At 40.7% G+C, this 18,020-nt stretch overlaps 1 protein-coding gene across 1 annotated transcript; it reads right to left on the bottom strand.

Moving 5' to 3' along the window:
* Window positions 1–205: 205 nt before the first annotated feature.
* LOC102109420 (cytosolic phospholipase A2 epsilon-like) lies at window positions 206–16,702 on the bottom strand. The gene is made up of 20 exons (XM_014251873.2): window positions 16,599–16,702; window positions 13,867–13,939; window positions 12,793–12,929; window positions 12,275–12,406; window positions 10,777–10,817; window positions 10,049–10,091; window positions 9,347–9,413; window positions 8,985–9,154; window positions 8,762–8,842; window positions 7,978–8,015; window positions 7,151–7,286; window positions 6,346–6,482; window positions 5,728–5,950; window positions 4,918–5,032; window positions 4,444–4,581; window positions 3,014–3,121; window positions 2,299–2,490; window positions 1,663–1,829; window positions 1,082–1,268; window positions 206–527 (listed from the first exon to the last, which is right to left on the bottom strand). Exons 1-20 carry the CDS (start codon window positions 16,641–16,643, stop codon window positions 319–321), a joined length of 2,439 nt encoding a protein of 812 aa, XP_014107348.2. The 5' UTR covers window positions 16,644–16,702; the 3' UTR covers window positions 206–318.
* Between the last annotated feature and the right edge of the window lie 1,318 nt (window positions 16,703–18,020).

The following is an 18,020-nucleotide window of genomic DNA, read 5'->3' on the forward strand; positions in this document are numbered from 1 at the left end:
AGATGTCAGGCTTAAACACTTAAAGCTCTTTCTCAGGGCAACAAGCACCATATTTATTATCATTTTAGCACCTGCTTTGTGGCTGCCCATCCTCTGTACCATACAACAATTCATACTCTGTTTTTGTAACTGAATCGCAATGATTTACTGCAGTGAAATTCTTCAGAGAAAAAGGTTTTCTTCAGTCTTTTTTGTTCACCTGAGATTACTAAATAGTGGGATTGAGCAGGAATACTTTGAAGCCTGCTGGCTAATTGTAAGAGACCTTCAGTCTCTTGGCAGGTTAAGGGACTTAAAAACACACTGTCTTGTTTGACATCATTTCTTTATCTGCCTTTTCCGTGCCACTGCTGTGCGCAAGGCCTGTACAATGAGGTCTTCGTTATTGAGGATGTTGTATTCACCCAGCTGAACCAGGAGGTCATACTCCTTCTCAGTGTACTGAAGGGAATATGTCGAATACGGGGAACAGCAGCCATAGAGATCAACTTTGCCATCTTCCATCTCTGACTCTGAGCGCTTCTGACCTAGGAGGAAGGGGTGAGAAATCACTCTGGTCATAAACAAGCCAACTCTTAACAGAGAAAGGAAAGGAGGTGTCTTTCCACAGAGTTCATAGTATAAATTACTTGTTTGGCTTTAAGATATTTTTAGAAAAACAAATAATTCTTATTCAAATTGACGGCTCAGTCCCTGGCTCAAGTGCATACCAGTGGTTTCACAGGATGAGGGCAGAAAAAAGGGTGATTATTCTTACATGGGTCTGAACTGTAGTTCTTAGCTGTGCCTTAAGGTACCTACAGTATGTGTCTATGGATGTACACATCAGTAGATACATCAAAGTTACCTGAAAACTGATTACCTGCAAGATAACTAGCTTAGGGATTGAAACATCACAGCTCTGGCATCAAATCTCACGTGGTTAAAAAAATTAACTTTAAAGGAAAAGTTTAAGGAACAGAAAAGTTTGAGATACTGAAAAGGGTAAACAGTGAATTTCAAGAGTTGGAGTATGAAATATATTCCTTTTAATAGACTGTCTATGATGTAAACCTTCTTTTTAACATGTTTGAGTACTTGCCTGGTGCTTTGTATTTTTGGAAGGTATCATTAACTAGTGGGAAAAACAGCAGTACTGGTGCTCCTGGAGTCTCAGCACCATCAAAGAGGTAACACTCCTTAAGCTTTTTCCTGTCTTCTTCACTCAAGTCTACCCTGGGAAAAGCAATTCCCTGCTCAGAGCAGTACTTGCAGGTCTGGTCCAAAGCCTGGATCAAGGAACAGAGCAGTACTAAGACTTAAAATTGGATTTTAAAGATTTCTTGGAGTCCAGTATTAAAGTAGACATTTTCTAAGCAGCTTGTGCAAAGCAAGATCCTAATCCCTAGTCAAAAGCACCGTGTCACTGGACAGAAGGATTTGTGCGGCTTTTTTTTATTTTTGTTTTTGTTTCTGAGTCTTAGCATAATACAGTTTATTGTACAAGAAAAACAAACAAGACTACATGCAGCCTATAAAAGATGTATCACACTTAATCATGAAGCTGAAAATGCTAAAGGTTAACACTTTAAGTAGGATCAATACAAAAAGAACCTAAGTGTTAAATAATTATAGATATACACATGTTGAAGAAGCAATAAAGATTGTTTGAATTACTGTCACCTGTATCTGGGATCCTGCACTGTAATTTAAATGAAGGATGACGTCCACCTTTCTCTCTGGTTTTAAAAGTGGCATGATGCTTGTATTGATGAAAAATCCAGTATCCACCAGAGACAGGAATTCATCTGATTGTGTCAGCTGGTTGGGAAATGTGTCTAACACAGTATCTGAAAGGAAAAAAATATTCTTGCTGTAAGTGCAATACTGCAAAACTTGCTGGCCTGTTTCTCCACCCTTAGACCATGTCCTCAGAGCCTTAACTGGTTACAGTCCTTGGGGAAGGAAGATTTGCCATATCCTTTCTCTTCTGCCCCCTGAGCTCCAGTCATATGCAGTTTTGTACCTGCAGCAACAACATTCATGAAGGGGATTTACCGTGCCTCCCCACTGCGGGTGTCTTTGAAGAGAGGAAGGACCTGGTGGCCTCCAGAGGGGAGTGCCACCAGCAAACCACTGACACGTAGCTCAACACCATGTCATGCTACATCCTGCAGCATCATCAGTCGTCGATTGGTCTAATAGAGATTCTGCCCAAACCTGGCCTCCAACCTCAGAGAACAGGTTTAACTTCAAATTTGGAGTTTTGTTTTGTTCAGTTTGTTTATTCTCTTCCCAGGCCCACGGGTCTCCTGTTACCTTTCCACCTGCAGAAGTGTGTATTCTCCAGGTAGTCGTCGTGCATCTGGAAGCCCTTGAGGAAGTTGTGCTCCTGGGCGATGCAGACGCGGTCGGCGAGGACAGCGCGCAGGGCGCTGCCCAGGGGCCCGGGCGGTGTGAACAGCCGTGTCTGCAGCTCCTGAGGCTTCACGGGCAGCGGGGGCTCCTCCTCTGCACAGGGAAAAGCTCTTAAATTCCACCTGCCCAGAGCAGGGTCAGCCCTCAAGAAGTCAAGGTAAGTAATAAACCCTGGTGCTTTCTCTTATTAAACGGGCCAACGAGCATAAGTGACCAAGCAAAACAGAAAATAAGAAGCTACTCTTACTAGACAAGTACCATTTCCTTACACAGTCTGGGCTTGGATAAAAATGCCCAAGATACAGTGTCAAACAGCAATAAAAGTCTGCTCCAGGCATACACACATTAGAGGAACAGACTGAATGCAGGCTTTGGAAAAGAACAGCTGTTGTTCTTTATATCACTTGAAGCAGTCAAAATCATTTTGCTTTATTAATAATTTACAGATCAATCTTATTATTTCTGGACATTTGAATCATCTACCAGCATCAGTGTTGACCCTTAAAAGATCACAGGACCAGAGATTTTTTAAATTATTCATTTGTAATTTGCATCATGAAACACGTAACTCCATTCAACAATAAATACACAGTGAAAAAGAATAATGGTTGTTTACCTATATTGTCAATTTGGTCCCGGGTCCACCTGTGCCAGAAATCTTCTGATGAATGGGACAAATTCCAGATATATAACACATTGAATGAAAATAAACTACTCCACATGCCTGTAAAAGAAAAGAGCTTTCTAACCTGAACATTCACATATCATGAATCTCAAACTGTTATAATGAGACAAAACTTGTGAGGTTTGTTTTCTGTTATTTTGTTTTAAAAGCATGACATGTCATTTTTATTTGGTTGTTGCTTTTTAAACCTTATTTTGGTGTCCAGTTTTTGTCTTGTGGTACTTAGGGATGGAGATATTTGCAAATCAATATGGAATTGGTATTTTTAGGAAAAAAACATAAGTATCATGAAGTTTGTATAAAAAGAAAGGATGAAGGGTTGCAATCCAAGAAATTTGATGTGAAATTATATTGGTAAGGGCATAACTACAATATAATCTTACAGCCTCTGCTTTTGTAGGATCCCCTTTTTGAGAATAAGCCTGTTAATACACCAAGGGATCAGTTTTGACCGTGCATTTTTGCGCTTGAAAAGCAATTTCTTTGGTTATCCATTAGGACACAAGTTCTGATTGTTTTTTCATTCAAGGAGTGCAAATGTGTGACAATCCAGCACAGACTGAGGCTAAAATAGTACAGTGTCTATTTTCTGCTCAGTGGAAGAGAAAGTCAAAGAGAAGTTTGCTTGTGAAATCAGTCACAAGCTGACAGCTTTGTCTCTTTCTCAGGAAAACACATATCCATGCTCTGCTTCTGTCAACAGCAAAAATGCTTTGAGGATGGCTGTGTTGTTTTCCCCCAGCCTTGCCCAGGCAGTGGAGCCAGTGACCTGTGACCTAGGACCGTCTGGAGCAGGAGGGCCTGGCATGCTCAAACACACCCTGATGCAGTGGAGAGTCAGCATGAAGGCTCATGTAAAATGTTTATAGGGAGCATACAAAATACTGACTATCCGTGAGACAGGCAACAGGCTCAGAAGTTCACCCTTCTGGGGTAGCATGAGCTGAACCACGGATTCCCAGGGACCTCAATTTTATTGTTGTACTGGAAGCCATACTATATTTTAATTCAAAACTAGGTTTCAAAGTGTAAATGACTATTTGATAGCCCCTTTGAATTTTCTTCTTTACTGCAAACTGAATCCATTATAGTAAGTATTAATTCAACAAAGAGATATTTATCCTCTCTGGTGAAACTGCCATGTCAGTCCTGCACCAATACTTTATCAGTGTGTAATTTATATAGCTCACATCAAAAAAAACCCCAAAAACTCCCCCCCCCCCCAAAACACCGAAACAAACAAACACACAAACAAACAAGAACAAAATAACAATAAAAAAATCCCCAAAATAATAAAAGCCAACCCAAAGCTTCCAAAACAAAATGAGCAATAAAATAATTTGTTGGTTTTAATAGCTTACCTTCCAAGAAGCAGATCCTGGATTCAGGGACCTTCTTCATCAATCGTCCCATGAAGAACTCACTGCCAAAATCCTCCGTGCGAACAAAAACTCCATATTTTTGCAATCCCACCTCATATGGGGTGAACTCCACCCATTCTGTAAATAAGAGCCCAAAGAAGAGAATAATGTTTTATTACAGCCTTCAAAATATTTTTTGAGTCTAATATTTCTGACCAATAGCAATGAGTTGTAAGCATGTTACAAATGAATACTCATGAACATGGAAAAGCTTTGGAATATTTTCGAGTCTGTTTCATAGACAGAATAGACAAGTCAAACTTTTACCTGACCACAAGGATATTATATGAGTACACATCAGCTGAGATTCTGGTCTTCAAATAAGAGGGGTTTTTTAGGCTATCTAAAAAGACTGTTCCATGATTTACCACCTAATATATAAAGACAAATGACTCTCAGAAGTCTCAGAATTACCTTTGAAATCCAGAGTGCTGTAGTTGTTCTTGACATTGACTGCAGTGTAGATAGGAAGTGGGTTCTGACCACGATCAATGGCCTGTTGCTGATCTGAGAGTCTGTGGTTGTCTTTCTGTGATCCCAGAAATACAGTTACACTGAGAGAAAAATTAGCATGGCAATATTTTCTCTGCATCTAAGCTTGCAGGGCAGAAAAATTCTTGCCTCTAATGTATAATGTGTGCTTGGCTTATCCTCTGAAATGTTCCATATTTTTCAAAATCCCCAAAAGTGTTCTGTTACTGAAATACCTGCAGCCATCCAATCTGATGCCAGATTATTTGATGATGCATTAAGATGTAAAATAATAATAAATAATAATAATAATAATAAAGAGCAGAAAGCAATACTTTTGATATAAAAAATGTTATTGCATTATGCTGCAGCTTTATGGAAGACCTCACACCTTTCAAAAGTCTGCAGGTTCTTTAGTTAACATGTCTCATAGGCATGCATAATGTCTGCAATTTTGTTATTTCTAAACAAGTAACTTGCAGAATATGAAAAGAATTCTTAAACTGTAATACTGTTTGAAAATGTTATACTTGGGGTTTCCTCAGAAAAATATATTGAAAATTTCACAAGCAAGAATGCTGATTTTCACCATGAATGAGTATCTACAAGACTGGCACCAAATGTTTTGGAAAACATTTGGTTTGTCTCGTAACAAACTGCTTTTCTCAGAGCCGACAGAAAAATATCTTCTCCAGAAATAAATTTTCAGAGAATGGTAAGCCACTGTAAATGCTGCTTTATGATATACTGTACCCCATCATGCAAAAAAGATTCCAGGACAAGCCCCCAGAGATCTATAAAAGACGTTTTGCGGCCCTCTCTTTTCCGTTGGCACAGCTGCTTTTTGTAATACTTCAAATATTCCAAGGAAAAGGAATTTATTTTGCATTTTGTCATATGTTTTCGAGCCTCACTGATTTGCTTGTCGAGATCCTTTCGTGACCAGTCAGCATCTCTGTACAAGTTTGACATGGTCCTAGGAAGAGGAAATACATATTGAAGAGGGAAAAAAGCACACCAAGGTTTGAGGTAGGCATTTTATGTTTTGGTTTTAAGTTCTTGATTTGAAATTAAGATTTCCTGTCTTCAGTTCCCTATGAAACTCTCATGTTCCCTTTGAAGTCACAGTCATTAACCCTGCCAAAATAGCCTGCACAATTTTCCATAAACCATTATTAGAAAAACACTTTTTTATCATGTAGTTGCAAATTATGTGACTTTCCCCCATGAAAAGACTTTATTCTGTCAATTTTGGGAGGTTAAGAAGAAGGACTGCTGAGAAGCTGTTATAGGTACACTACTGTACATCAGCCCCAGCCTCCTTCAGCACTTCGGTGTCACCAGGGAGACTCCAGCCAAGGTCCCACTCACCATGTAGTACCAGACAAGCCAGTCAGGTAGGTGGCACAGTCCAAGACATTGAGCTTCTTGAGCCCCCTCAGGCTGCCATAGAGTGCTGTCAAGGATCTCATCCCTCCTCCCGTGGTCATGATGGCCACCACCAGGGTCTGTGCAACACAGGGACACAAAGGGCCGGCGTCACACAGCGGCTGCCCCTGACCGCGCCTCTCAGCAGAGACCTCCCCATACATAAAGCCCAGCACCACCACCTGTGCCCAGGCACAGACTTCTTTCTAAATTACTTCTACTGAAATATAACCTAGCATTTATTTTATAAAGGAGAACAGGAGTAGAAACAATGACCATTTCTTGCTTAGATATCTGACACTTGTTTCCAATGTGTTCAACATAGATATTTGGTATTAATCAAATAAAAATGCATTAATTCAAACCAAAAGAGACAGTAAGAGAGAAAAAAATCAGTTGAAAAAGAAGGAATTAAAAAGAAATCTCACAGGCTGAAGAGAGAAGGGACTATCAACAAGGATAACAATAATAGGGTAAATAGTGTGGAAGAAGCCGTTCCTACATAAGGAATATCTGGCTTCCAAGGAAGGTGTAGCAGGAAAAGGGTTAAACTCAGGATAGCAAATACAAAGGACACAAACAGCAAGGTGAATTTACAAGTATGGGGCAGTATTGGAGGTATACATAAGTTTTAAGATGAGGAAAGATCAGAAAAAAAAATAACTATGAAGAAAAAGAGGTTGTATTATGCCATTATGCTCTCACTGCTAAGCACTGATGAGATGTTCTAAATGTTTTCCCTACAGACCTCATGGTCCAGCAGATCCTGTTCCAGCTGCAGAACCTTCTTCAGAGCAGGCATAACATAATTCTTCCTTTTGCAGAGAAAGTCTTGTTCCTGTATGCAGAGATCAAATCCTAAACGCACATCAAGGTGGTCTGGGCTGAAGCAGAGATCAGGAAAAAAGCATATTTCATTTTATGATTGGTAAACAAGCTCAGAGTTTCCAATGCAATAAAACAAAACTGTTCCACAAAATACTCCAATTACAGGAGGTCCCTTTCCTACACTCCCAAGCAAGTATACAATGCTGCTTGAAAGAAGGATAGAAGAAAGGACTGATAAATTCTAAGCAGTTATCAAAATAAAACCTAAGGAAAGACATTCCTGCAGCTAATTTCTGGCATACCTGCTGTCTGGATTCTCTCATATTCTAGTGAACTGAGAGCTATAGGAAAAACTTCTCATACTTTCTTGAATTAGGCAGAAATTTTCCCTACTTCATAATCAACAATGCCAGGTGATCGGCTGTGCTCTTGCCCAGTGTTAAAGAAAAGGCAAAAGACTGTGCTGACCATAACACTGGGTAGCATAATTGACTTGTAATATTATTTTTTTCTATTTTATGCATATTTTTTTCACTATTCCTGTCTCAGTACACGTAGATGTACTCAGTACATCTACATGTATACACTACACTACATGCAATGGCTTCCAGCTCATGTGTATGCCACAAAACCTGATCACAACACCTTCCAGTCCTGCTGTGAGTGCCTCCTCCCCAGTAAAGAGCCCAGGGTGAGAGGAGTTCAGCTAAGTAAAAGTCAATCTCCAAGAGTGGCCAAGTCTCTTACCAGTCTTCTGCCTTTGCAAATAAATCAAATCTTTTATCCTGGAAAGCAAGAAAATGAACAGTGTGAGTGCTGACAACCTGCTTCTTCCCTGCAGCCTGAGGTGGAATTTTATCTTGTGCCATCCTAGCAATGTGGGTACAAATCAGGAGCTCTGAATAATCAGGAGCTTGAATAAACCAGCAGCCTATGCAAATTGACAGTAGTGTTTTACTGAAAGGGAAGTTGTTCAGTAATTTTTAATGTTTCCTAGTGAATGTAACATCTGAGGATAACTGCTATTTACAGAATAATGATCATGTATACTTCACCCATCTCTACTAACAGTTCCTCTTAGGCAGCCAGCCAGGACTATGATTCTACACAGCAGCATTTATTACCCCCTTTCTGTGGCTTATACACCACAACAGTAGTGATCCTTTCATTCTACATGGATTTTTTTAACCATGAGTCTGAAAGTGCTTTGTAAAGCATTGTCAGCATCAGCAGAAGTCTGACGCTACCTCAGTCAGTTCAGGTGCACCACTGGTGTGCGAGAAGGGGAAGGGCAGAGCTTCAACATTAAGTGTGAAGTAAGATCAGGATGGAGCAGCAAGATGCCTCACATCTATTCAAACAGAACAAGGCACAATTGCTGTGCCTAACTGCTGAAAGACCTACCACTGTTAGGCTGTGCTGTTTTTATCTGCAGGCTTTCATTGTCAGAAAGTACCATGGTAATCACAGGGGGATGCAGACTTCCACATCCAGGTTTCTCAGCCTCTCCCACCAAAAAGCAGGCACTCACCTCTGCTAAGATCATATTTTTTCCACTTGGAATGGAATGAAGTTCCACATTTGCAGAGCTTGTATCATACACATGTGAGTCCTGAAAAAATACAAATAAACCTATGTTTATATTGTATAGAATGTTACATACTGCCCACAATACAAATTAATGTTACTATTTATGGTGTCTAGGATTTTACATGCCATTATTATGTTTTTTTTAAAGTTCAGTTGTAACATACTGAGGAGGGAGGTTGTTTCTTTCCTGGTAGTGTAACATCCAGTGTTGGCTGCTTATATCTGGCATAGTGGAATTTGGCAGGAAAGGAGGAGCTGAAAACCAGATCAGATCCCAGCACAATGTCCTGGGTGCCTTCATAAGAGCCTTGCACTTTAAAGGAAAATTCTTTTTCTAAGGAAATGACACAAAAGCAGACACGTTAATTTTCTCATCAAAACTGGTAACAAAAATTCTTACAGAGTCTATCACAAGGCTGTTCTCATGCTTTGGATTTGTTGGGGTTCTTTAATTCTTACACTAAGCCAATTGTGTTCATAATATTAGCACATCAGTTAAAAATAGCTGATGGAGAAATAACCTTACTTGATTTCTTCTCCTTTTTCTTCTTCTTCTCAACCACCTGAACTTCTAAGCAGCAGATTTTGCGAGACTGTAAGAGAGGCAAACAGTAAAATACATCATGGCAGGGAATTTTCCAACGTGACATTCTGTTTCCTAGTCTAAACAGGACACAACCGGAGCGAGGCAGGAGTGCAGTGTGGATGAAGAGGGCTTGCAGAAGGGAGAAGATGAGGACACAGTGAAAAACAGTACTTTCAGGATCCCAGAGATGCAAGGATTGTTTTATACAGAATTCATGAGCAAGCAAAGATAATAAATGAGAAAATGCCAGGGATGGGAAGTCCCTGTGTAAAAAGCACAGTTATGAATGTGGGAAGTGAGATGTTCATGGGACAGGACAAACCCCCTCACTTCGGCAGTATGGGAATGTGGGAGGAGTGATGTCTAAGGAAGAATTCACTGCTGCACTGATGTCTCAGACCTAAACCACTTCCCTATGTTTCCTTTATACAGCAAAGGGTGTTGGGATGGGGGATCTCCGTGCTGTTCCAGCCACAGTGTCTCCAGAGGTGCCGTCCACAAGGATATGTCATGATGAAGCGGGAAATGGCAATGTTTCAGTGCTGGCTGTCTCAGTCCAGGGGTACGTTGTCCTGATGACTGTGAGTCAAGTGAAACAAGTGTGGCAATAGGACGAGAAAGATGATGAAATACAACACTCACCACTAGCACTCCATTAGTAATGATGGTTTCAGGAGGGCCTGAACTAGGAAACAAAGAAAAATGCATTTACAATAACTCATTAAAATTACAGTACTGTTGATGCGCTCCACCCTCCTCCTGATTTTCCTCTTGCATATTTTTACCTGCATATTGGATTTGAAAGAAAAGTTCCAGGAGACTTGTTGTACAAGTTTCCTCACTGTGCTATGTCAAGGCACAATTGTCACCCTACTGGCTCATCCAGTCCTGGAGCTCAGCAGAAAAAATGCCAAAGGTACTCTGAGGCCAAACCACGGAGCGATTTTATGCTGAGTCCCAAGCTGAGGCCAGGGATGGTTTCATGGAATCCAATTTTTAATAAATCACACTTTTCTGGATGATGGAACAATGAAGGCTCTGGATCAGAAATCCAGTGCATTATTCCATGTGGTGTTTTGAAGGGAGGTGGACCCTCTTGCTGATCTCAAACACAAGTGCATAACAAATAAGCAACATTCTGGTCTTAAATTATGTTCACTACATTAGACAAATAAAAGGTTTTAGGGTGTTCTCCCTGTTTTCCTGAAGCTCATGGGAGGTCATCCTGGCATTCACCCATTTGTCGACATAGCTCATAGCACAAATTCCTTGGGAATGATGCACTCTGAACAATCAGACTAGACTATTTCATGCCTCTGAATTGCTGCTTCTTTTTGTTCCAGGTAATGTTGCATTTCATGTTTACTCACATATTATCCAAGGCAAATCCCACCTCCAGTTCCTCTTGTCTCTGGAAAATAAAGACAGGAAAATGATTTTGGTACTAGTGTACTGGAAGTTCTCATAATGCAAGTCCTCATTCTCACAATCTGGGTATGCATGCACTGTTTGTGACCAGCAGAGCATTTAGAATAGAGTCACACACCACCACACATCTGTGTGTCTTGAGTCTCAAGATTCTCTCCTGGTAGGAAGCTTGTGGATGGCTGTCATAGCAGTTTTTAATACAGAAATTGTTTGGCTTGCCTGCCTCTGCTGGAGCCTAAGGGACAGACCTAGGGGGAGATGTTGTCTCATTCTGAGTCTCCAGCAAAAAGAAAGGGCATTGCTGAAGGGGAGAGGCCAAGTCTTCTGGTGTCAGGAAGTGAAATGGTGCCATGCAGAGCAGCTGTGGAAGAGGAAAACCTCTTTGTCTGGCAGCAAGTTTAGGGCATTGGGACAGTGGTAAATCTGACATTAAGGCCTGGTCTGTGAAGTGGTGAAAAGGAGTATAATCCTCAGGAGAAAGAAATCACAGGCAAGAGGAAAACAAAAGTAGGGACAGAAGGGATCATGAACAGCAAAGTGAGATCATGCTGTAGGCTACTTAGTTGCTTAAATTAAAGACACTAAAAAGTTAATAATACAGGACAAAAAAGTTTACAAAGGCTTGAACAGTATGAGCTCTAACTGGTGTAGCTGTGCAAAAAGAAAAGGCTTGGATATGGCACCTGTAACCAAAATGATCAGCTGGGTTGCAAGTAGCCAAAGTTTTAATTTCACCAGATCTTAGCAGAAGTCCACACACTGCTACTTTGATATTTTGCAAGGAACAAAATTGTCAAATAAGGCATTTAAAGACAATGAAGCACAGTGTGGAGCTTGGGTGTATGTAGATAAGGTAATTCCTCAACTGAGTGGCGCACTACAGATGCACAAGAAACTGGAACTGGAAAAGGAGAATGATAGAACAATACTGGGAGATGGGTGTACAATTTTCAGTGTCCCTGGACATTCAAGACAGGATTATTTCTTGCTGCCAAGCTGGGTGGCATGACCTAGACTTTATTTAAACACCCATGCCACATTCCATAATTAGCAAATAGTCTGGTTTGACATTTAGTTCTGATGAGGGAATTTTTACTTCCTAATTATTAGACTAAGTAGTAGGTTATGACAAAAGCATCAGGTACTGGCATGGACACCCTCCTCAGCCTCGATGGGGGCAGGCTCAGCAAAGAAACAGTTTTGCCAATACACCTGAAATTTGTGAGCCTCTGTGGCCTACGCCAAACTTTTCAGTGTGCCTACAGATGCAGGTGTGAAGAGGTTTTCCCACTTTAGAGTGAAAACTAACTTATTTTTATGTGGCTAGGCAGCTGAAACACAACAAGCAAAAAAGGCAACATTTTACAAATAGCATTTTAGACAAAAAAGCTAAGAATCACATTCTTGCCAAGCTATTCCATTTCTTACTTTGGACCTCACCTGTGAATCACACTTGAAGTGCATGAAGACTTCTTCCCCCAGGGAAAGTTTGGCTATGTCAAAGTACACTGTGAAGAGGTGGTCATCCTGAGTAACCACATCCTTATCATACAGTGCCAGCTCCAGCACATTCTGAAAAAAGAAAGAAAGGACTTCAGAAATGTGTTAGGTTTTATTTGAAGCAGGAGATCCTTAGGACAACTGTTTTGGTCAGTTGTTGTGAGAAGTGGGAGGGGAGGAAGAAAAAGAACAGGAAGGGAAGGAAGTGGACAGGAAATCAACTCCATGTTGGCACCTCTGAGGTGGAATGAGAGGAAATCACTGACATTTCAAATGTCATGTTCTACCTATGGCTGAGAGAGACAATCATCTTGGATGGCATGGAAAACCATCATGATTCTCTTATCTTTCTGCATCTTTCCTCGCCTCTTGAAAAAATTGCTTATATCCCTTTGCAAAAGGATAAAACCTCTCAGTAGCTCCCTGGGTCAGCTACCAGAAAAGTCCCAGTTCAGTACCTTGACCTGACTCTGGATCCTGAAGTAGAAAGTTTCATTCCAGACTGGATCTTTGCAGTTCTTGATGGCTTTAGTCTGAAATTTGTCGTTTGAAGCAGTCGGCAGCCACAGGCTCACGTAGCAATCAGTATGGCTCACTTTATTAAAAACACAGAACACATCTAAAATGAGCATTTGCTCTAGAAGAAGGAATTAATTGAACAATATGAAATTTCATTTTCAAAAAGAGACACTGATGCAAAGTGGCATGGCGTATTTGTTCAACATAAACAATACAATTTAAGTAGTAGGAATGGAGAAAAAGGAAGGGTGACATGACTCTTCTCTAAGTAAATGTGATTAGAAATATAATAAATACATTGAAGGGTTTTCTCCTTCTATGTCGTCAAACAATCCGTTTAGCCAAGAATAAAAGAATCTAGGACAAATGCAGCAAGCATTAAGGAAACAACATAATATCTTCTCATTTAGCCAAACAGAACATTAAGAAAAAGCTTTCTGATTTCTGCATAAGTAAAGATACAATCTTCTATTATATTTTGGTTCCAGGCCAGCAGAAAACAAAGGAGCTACAAAATGTAACTGCTTTTACCTGGGAGTGCTGGCACATAGAGAATTAGGGTATGGGAGTTTCGATTATTCGGCTTTGAGAAAACTTTGAATACAAGCTAAATTTGAGACAAGGCTTCTGATCTTTTAGTATTTACTCAATTAGTGTCACCATTTTGTGTTCCTTATTACATAAATATACTCCAGAGGAAAACATGGGAGATCTTTCCACATATTTTGCTTTCAACAGATTTCAGAGCTTTTACTGCTCCCTTTGGGGACACAGAGAAATGTGTGTGATAGGCACAGCCGTGACCTTACGAGTTACCTCTGCACAGAACAAGGGCTGATGCAAAGAAGAGCAACACACTCTGTCTTCACTGCTGGAAGCAGCCCACCAACAACAGAACATTCCCAATTCATGGAAGAAATCTAGAAAGCACCTTTACTTGGAGCAGGACTTAGCTATTAGCCCATGGAGGTAAGAGGCCATGAGCTCCTCTATACAGCACTACAGATACTTACAGACATCTGCCTGGTGGATATTTCTTGCTCTTATGACTCTTACAGTCAGTAAGTAACATGGAGAGGATTCTACCTGCAGGGAAAAAAACAAATATACAAAAGAGAGGAATGAATGCCAAATTTAGATAGCATATGTAGAAGACAGAAGTGATCAAGAGAGATAAACACCCAACTCAGGAACAGTTGAGTTGAATTTCCTGTTTGATTATGGAATGGCCAATACATTTATTTTTCTGCTAACATCTAAATCAAGTACTAGACTGAAATACTTCCTTTCTTTTGTAGCATGATATGAGGCTTTATCTTATTAGAGCATTTACTTGTTTCTTATCTAAAATCTCTCTGCACAGTGTCCTAAGATTCAGTCCCAGCTTGGGAGAAGATTAATTTTTTAAATTTCCAAGGCAGAAAATGAAGACATGCTTTAGACCTTTTTCAAGTGATAAAGTGATTATTGTGGTGATTGCCTTCTTTCCAGTCATTACATATATTCACTCTCCTGGGCTATGAAATTATTTTCTCATATTCCTGCTATTTTAAATGTACAGTACTCTGAAGAGTTAAATGCTGAACTCCAATCCCCAAACTGATTTTGAGATCTGAGAAAGAGATTGCTGCTTTGCACTTCCACCATGCTACGTACTATGTATGAGCTTTTCATATATAGCTGCCCTCTTGAGCTAAAATCACCTCTGTTTTTTTCTTGTGAGAAATTTCTTTCTAGTTTTGAAGTATATAAACTCTTCACATCTTGAGTTTCTTTTGTTTTCCCTAAGAAGTGTAAGCATTGTTTTACACCTGATAAGAAACTCTGTATTTTTTTCTTGGGGCTTCTCTCTTTCATATTAGCCCATGTTTCTGACCTCATGCATGACTTCTTAACCTGTCATGTTGTTGTACTCATATTGGAGATATAAGTTCATATCTCCTCTCCCTTTACCATAAAATAAACAAATAAATAACCTCCACATAACTTATTATTTCTACTGCCATGGAGATGGGGGGAAAGACACAACATGCTGGAATATAAATCCACAGGAAATTTTTGCTCCAAAAGGCCTAAAAGGCACTTAGTACAACTACAGGGCCATGGACAGGTAAAGACTTCACCTATATTGTAAAATGATTATACAAGACCACTGCCAGCCCTGAAGCCTAATAACATGACACTGACCTCATTAGACCCACTGAGAAACAAGTGTGACACAGGTACTGCAGGAAAGGAGAGCAAGACTTTTGCTTGGACTGTCTGAGCAGAACAATTTGGTAGGTACTGTGTTAATAATGTCCATTCATAAAAAGTGAAGTGCATCAGTGTTCACAGGCTTAATGGAATATACGTCCATGTGAAGTCTTTCCAAATGTTTAACCTGAGCGTACCAATGCAGACAGCCAGGGCTAATGAATCCATGCTGTTGAGACTGGGGGCAATGTGCACGTAGGCTAACAAAGAAACAGGTAACATCAGCCTCCAATTAACCAAAGCATCCCGCTCTAGGAAAAGGCAACAAGAATATTTGTGCTGCGCAGCTGCACAGCAGGTCACTGGGTGTGCAGATCAAGGGTGTCAAACCACTGCTAAGGGCCCCAAGATTAGCTTTGGATCAGACTACCAAGGACACTTGAATTCATGTCTAAAACCTAACTCCTAATGGCACAGAAATGAGGCAGGTACAGAATGTGCTCAGTAATTACAGAACCAATAACATGCTGCCAGTGGCTGGCTTTGGAGAAGGCAATTCCTGGAAGGGCTCAACTCAGTTTCATGGATCAGATGCCCTGGAGCCACCTTTGTGGCAATCCAAATGTGCCAAAAAAGGCAGTGCAGATTGAACCAAATACTCAGGCATGTGGATGTGCCCTGTCATGACCAAGGAGCCTTGGCTTAGACATCACAGAGCTATAAATAACAAATTACCAAAATCCAGCTTTGTGAGTTTTGCCTAAAAAATTTGAGATGTTTGGTGTGTTCTCAGACTGCTGCGAGCCCTGAAGCATAGAGAGTTGTATTGCAGGGTGTATTTTCTCTTTGGTATTTCTTCTTTGGGTTTCCCATTCAGCTAGCCAAGAAAAGGTTGGCTGTTCCTTAAACTGAGAGAACAACACCTGCTGCTCAGCAACTGTGCTCATCACAAAACAGAACAAGGGAAAGCTCCTAATTATTACTAAATGGCCTCAAACTAGAGAGAGGAAAGGTAAAAATCTTTTCTAGCACATCTAATCCTATCATTTCCTAGAGGAGAAATTTCATGTCTGAAGGCTCCTGAAAATCTATTCATTTTTACTAGAGGCCAGAAGAGGGGTTAATTCAGGAAATCAGGTGTTGAAAATCCACTTTAAGATTCTGCCATACTATTGTGAGAGTAAATGGCATAATTTCCCTTCTCTTGCTATCCACACTGGCCCGAAACTTGCCCTTGTGCTGTAGCAAGACATGTAGAGAAAGCCTATTGAAAGCCATCCTTTTGAAGATATTAGTCTTGTTTAAACAGAGATTGTTCCCCATGTGCCAAGGACAGGAAGCCACACTAGGAATTTAACATGAAGCAAGACTACCTAAGTGGAATGATCAAAGCGATAAGCAGGACAGTGCCTCACAGAGGGAACTGAACGGGTTACAGTAGCTAATTAAATTGTTTGGCAGATGCTGAACCCTATCTGTTTTCACCCAGCCTCCACCCACCAGGAAAGTCCCCTTTACAGTTTCCTTTCGAAATTCTCCTTTCTGGTACCTTTGTAAGAGAAGTCCACTGTTTCCCATCAGGATTCAGCTGCATAGTTCCGTCTCCTTGTTGAGAGGTTTGAGTGATCAGCTCCTGGAACAAGAAGGGCCAACGTTACCCCTGGAAAAACCATCATTTCTCTTAAAGGCAACCCTCTTTGGGAATTGAGAACATTAGAGCCACAGGGACAGGGAGCCCATGGTCAGTGCTGGCTGTAGAGCCTTGGCAGGAACCGGGGTTTCCTGCGGTGCCCGGTGCCACTGCTTGGGCTGTACTTGCCCCACTAAACCTGAGAGGAGGCGTAGCAACCAGGTAAGGTCCACCCTTCATGACACATGGGGAGGGGAAGCAGCTCCTGGCCCTGGCTGTTAAAGGAACAGCAAACCTGTCTCACATAAACACACCCTGTCATTAATCTTTCACCTTGAAATACTCCTCTATGTTATTTAATACTTATTCTAAAGTTGCAGATATGGTGTCTCTAGAATTAATAAAATCCCTAAATATTCAAAATGCTCCCCTTGTAAATAAGCTCTTACTCCCCAAGTAGTTTTAATTTTCTTCGTGTGGTTTACTATAACTTTCAAAGTTTTAATATTGAGGTCTTGAAGCCTTGACTTTCCTCATCCTGCATAGAGTCATTATAGTCAATGGAAGGTCAAGAAAGTAGTATCATCTTTGCACTACATGCAGCACAAGCATTTGAGATGCCAGATGTCTTGTTTTGCTCTGCACCCTTCTTACCTTAGACAAAATGCTGTCCTGGTCCATTGTGGTCGCGTTCACACACACGTCCAGTGTTATCTGTGGCAATGCAATCTCATCTGCCAGCTTCCACAGACACCAATAGTTCAAATGTCCCAGATGCTGGTGAGCAACTATTTTATAAACTGACTCAGAGCCCCACCTCTGACTGGTTTCTTAAAACCAGTTACTCCCCTCCCATTTTCTTATGGTAGGAAGCTGCATCCTGTGGTCAAGTAAGTAGGAAAAAATACCTTTGCCTATATAGCAGGTGGAAGTATTGTGTTTGAGTCACTTTGCTCTGTACTGGCCAATGGCAGCTTTAAAACTAAACCTAAGGGAAGGATGTTCTGAACTTTTACCTGAGCTCTGAACTTTCAATTTAGCAAGACCTCAAAGCCCACAGAAGTACAAACTCTGCAATAAGATACAGCAACAGTACATAAATTGAATTTAGGTTATCTGTGACAGTGAGCAGACACAATAAAACAGCTAATGAGAGAAGAAAAAAAAGAGAGAATGCTTTTGTTCTCAGACTAACCTGGTTATTGCAAAAAACAGTTTAAGGCTTTCTGAACCACATGTCCCTACAGTCCCAGGTCTAGGCATACAGAGCACCACAATCACATGGTGGTTTATAACTACTCAGCCAAGGTCCAGCAGGGCTGGGTCTCTCCTCAAGCCATT

The sequence above is a fragment of the Pseudopodoces humilis genome, chromosome 7 (assembly GCF_049639895.1).
Source record: "Pseudopodoces humilis isolate 2021_Gansu_Grassland_sample_001 chromosome 7, ASM4963989v1, whole genome shotgun sequence".
NCBI classification, from domain to species: domain Eukaryota; kingdom Metazoa; phylum Chordata; class Aves; order Passeriformes; family Paridae; genus Pseudopodoces; species Pseudopodoces humilis.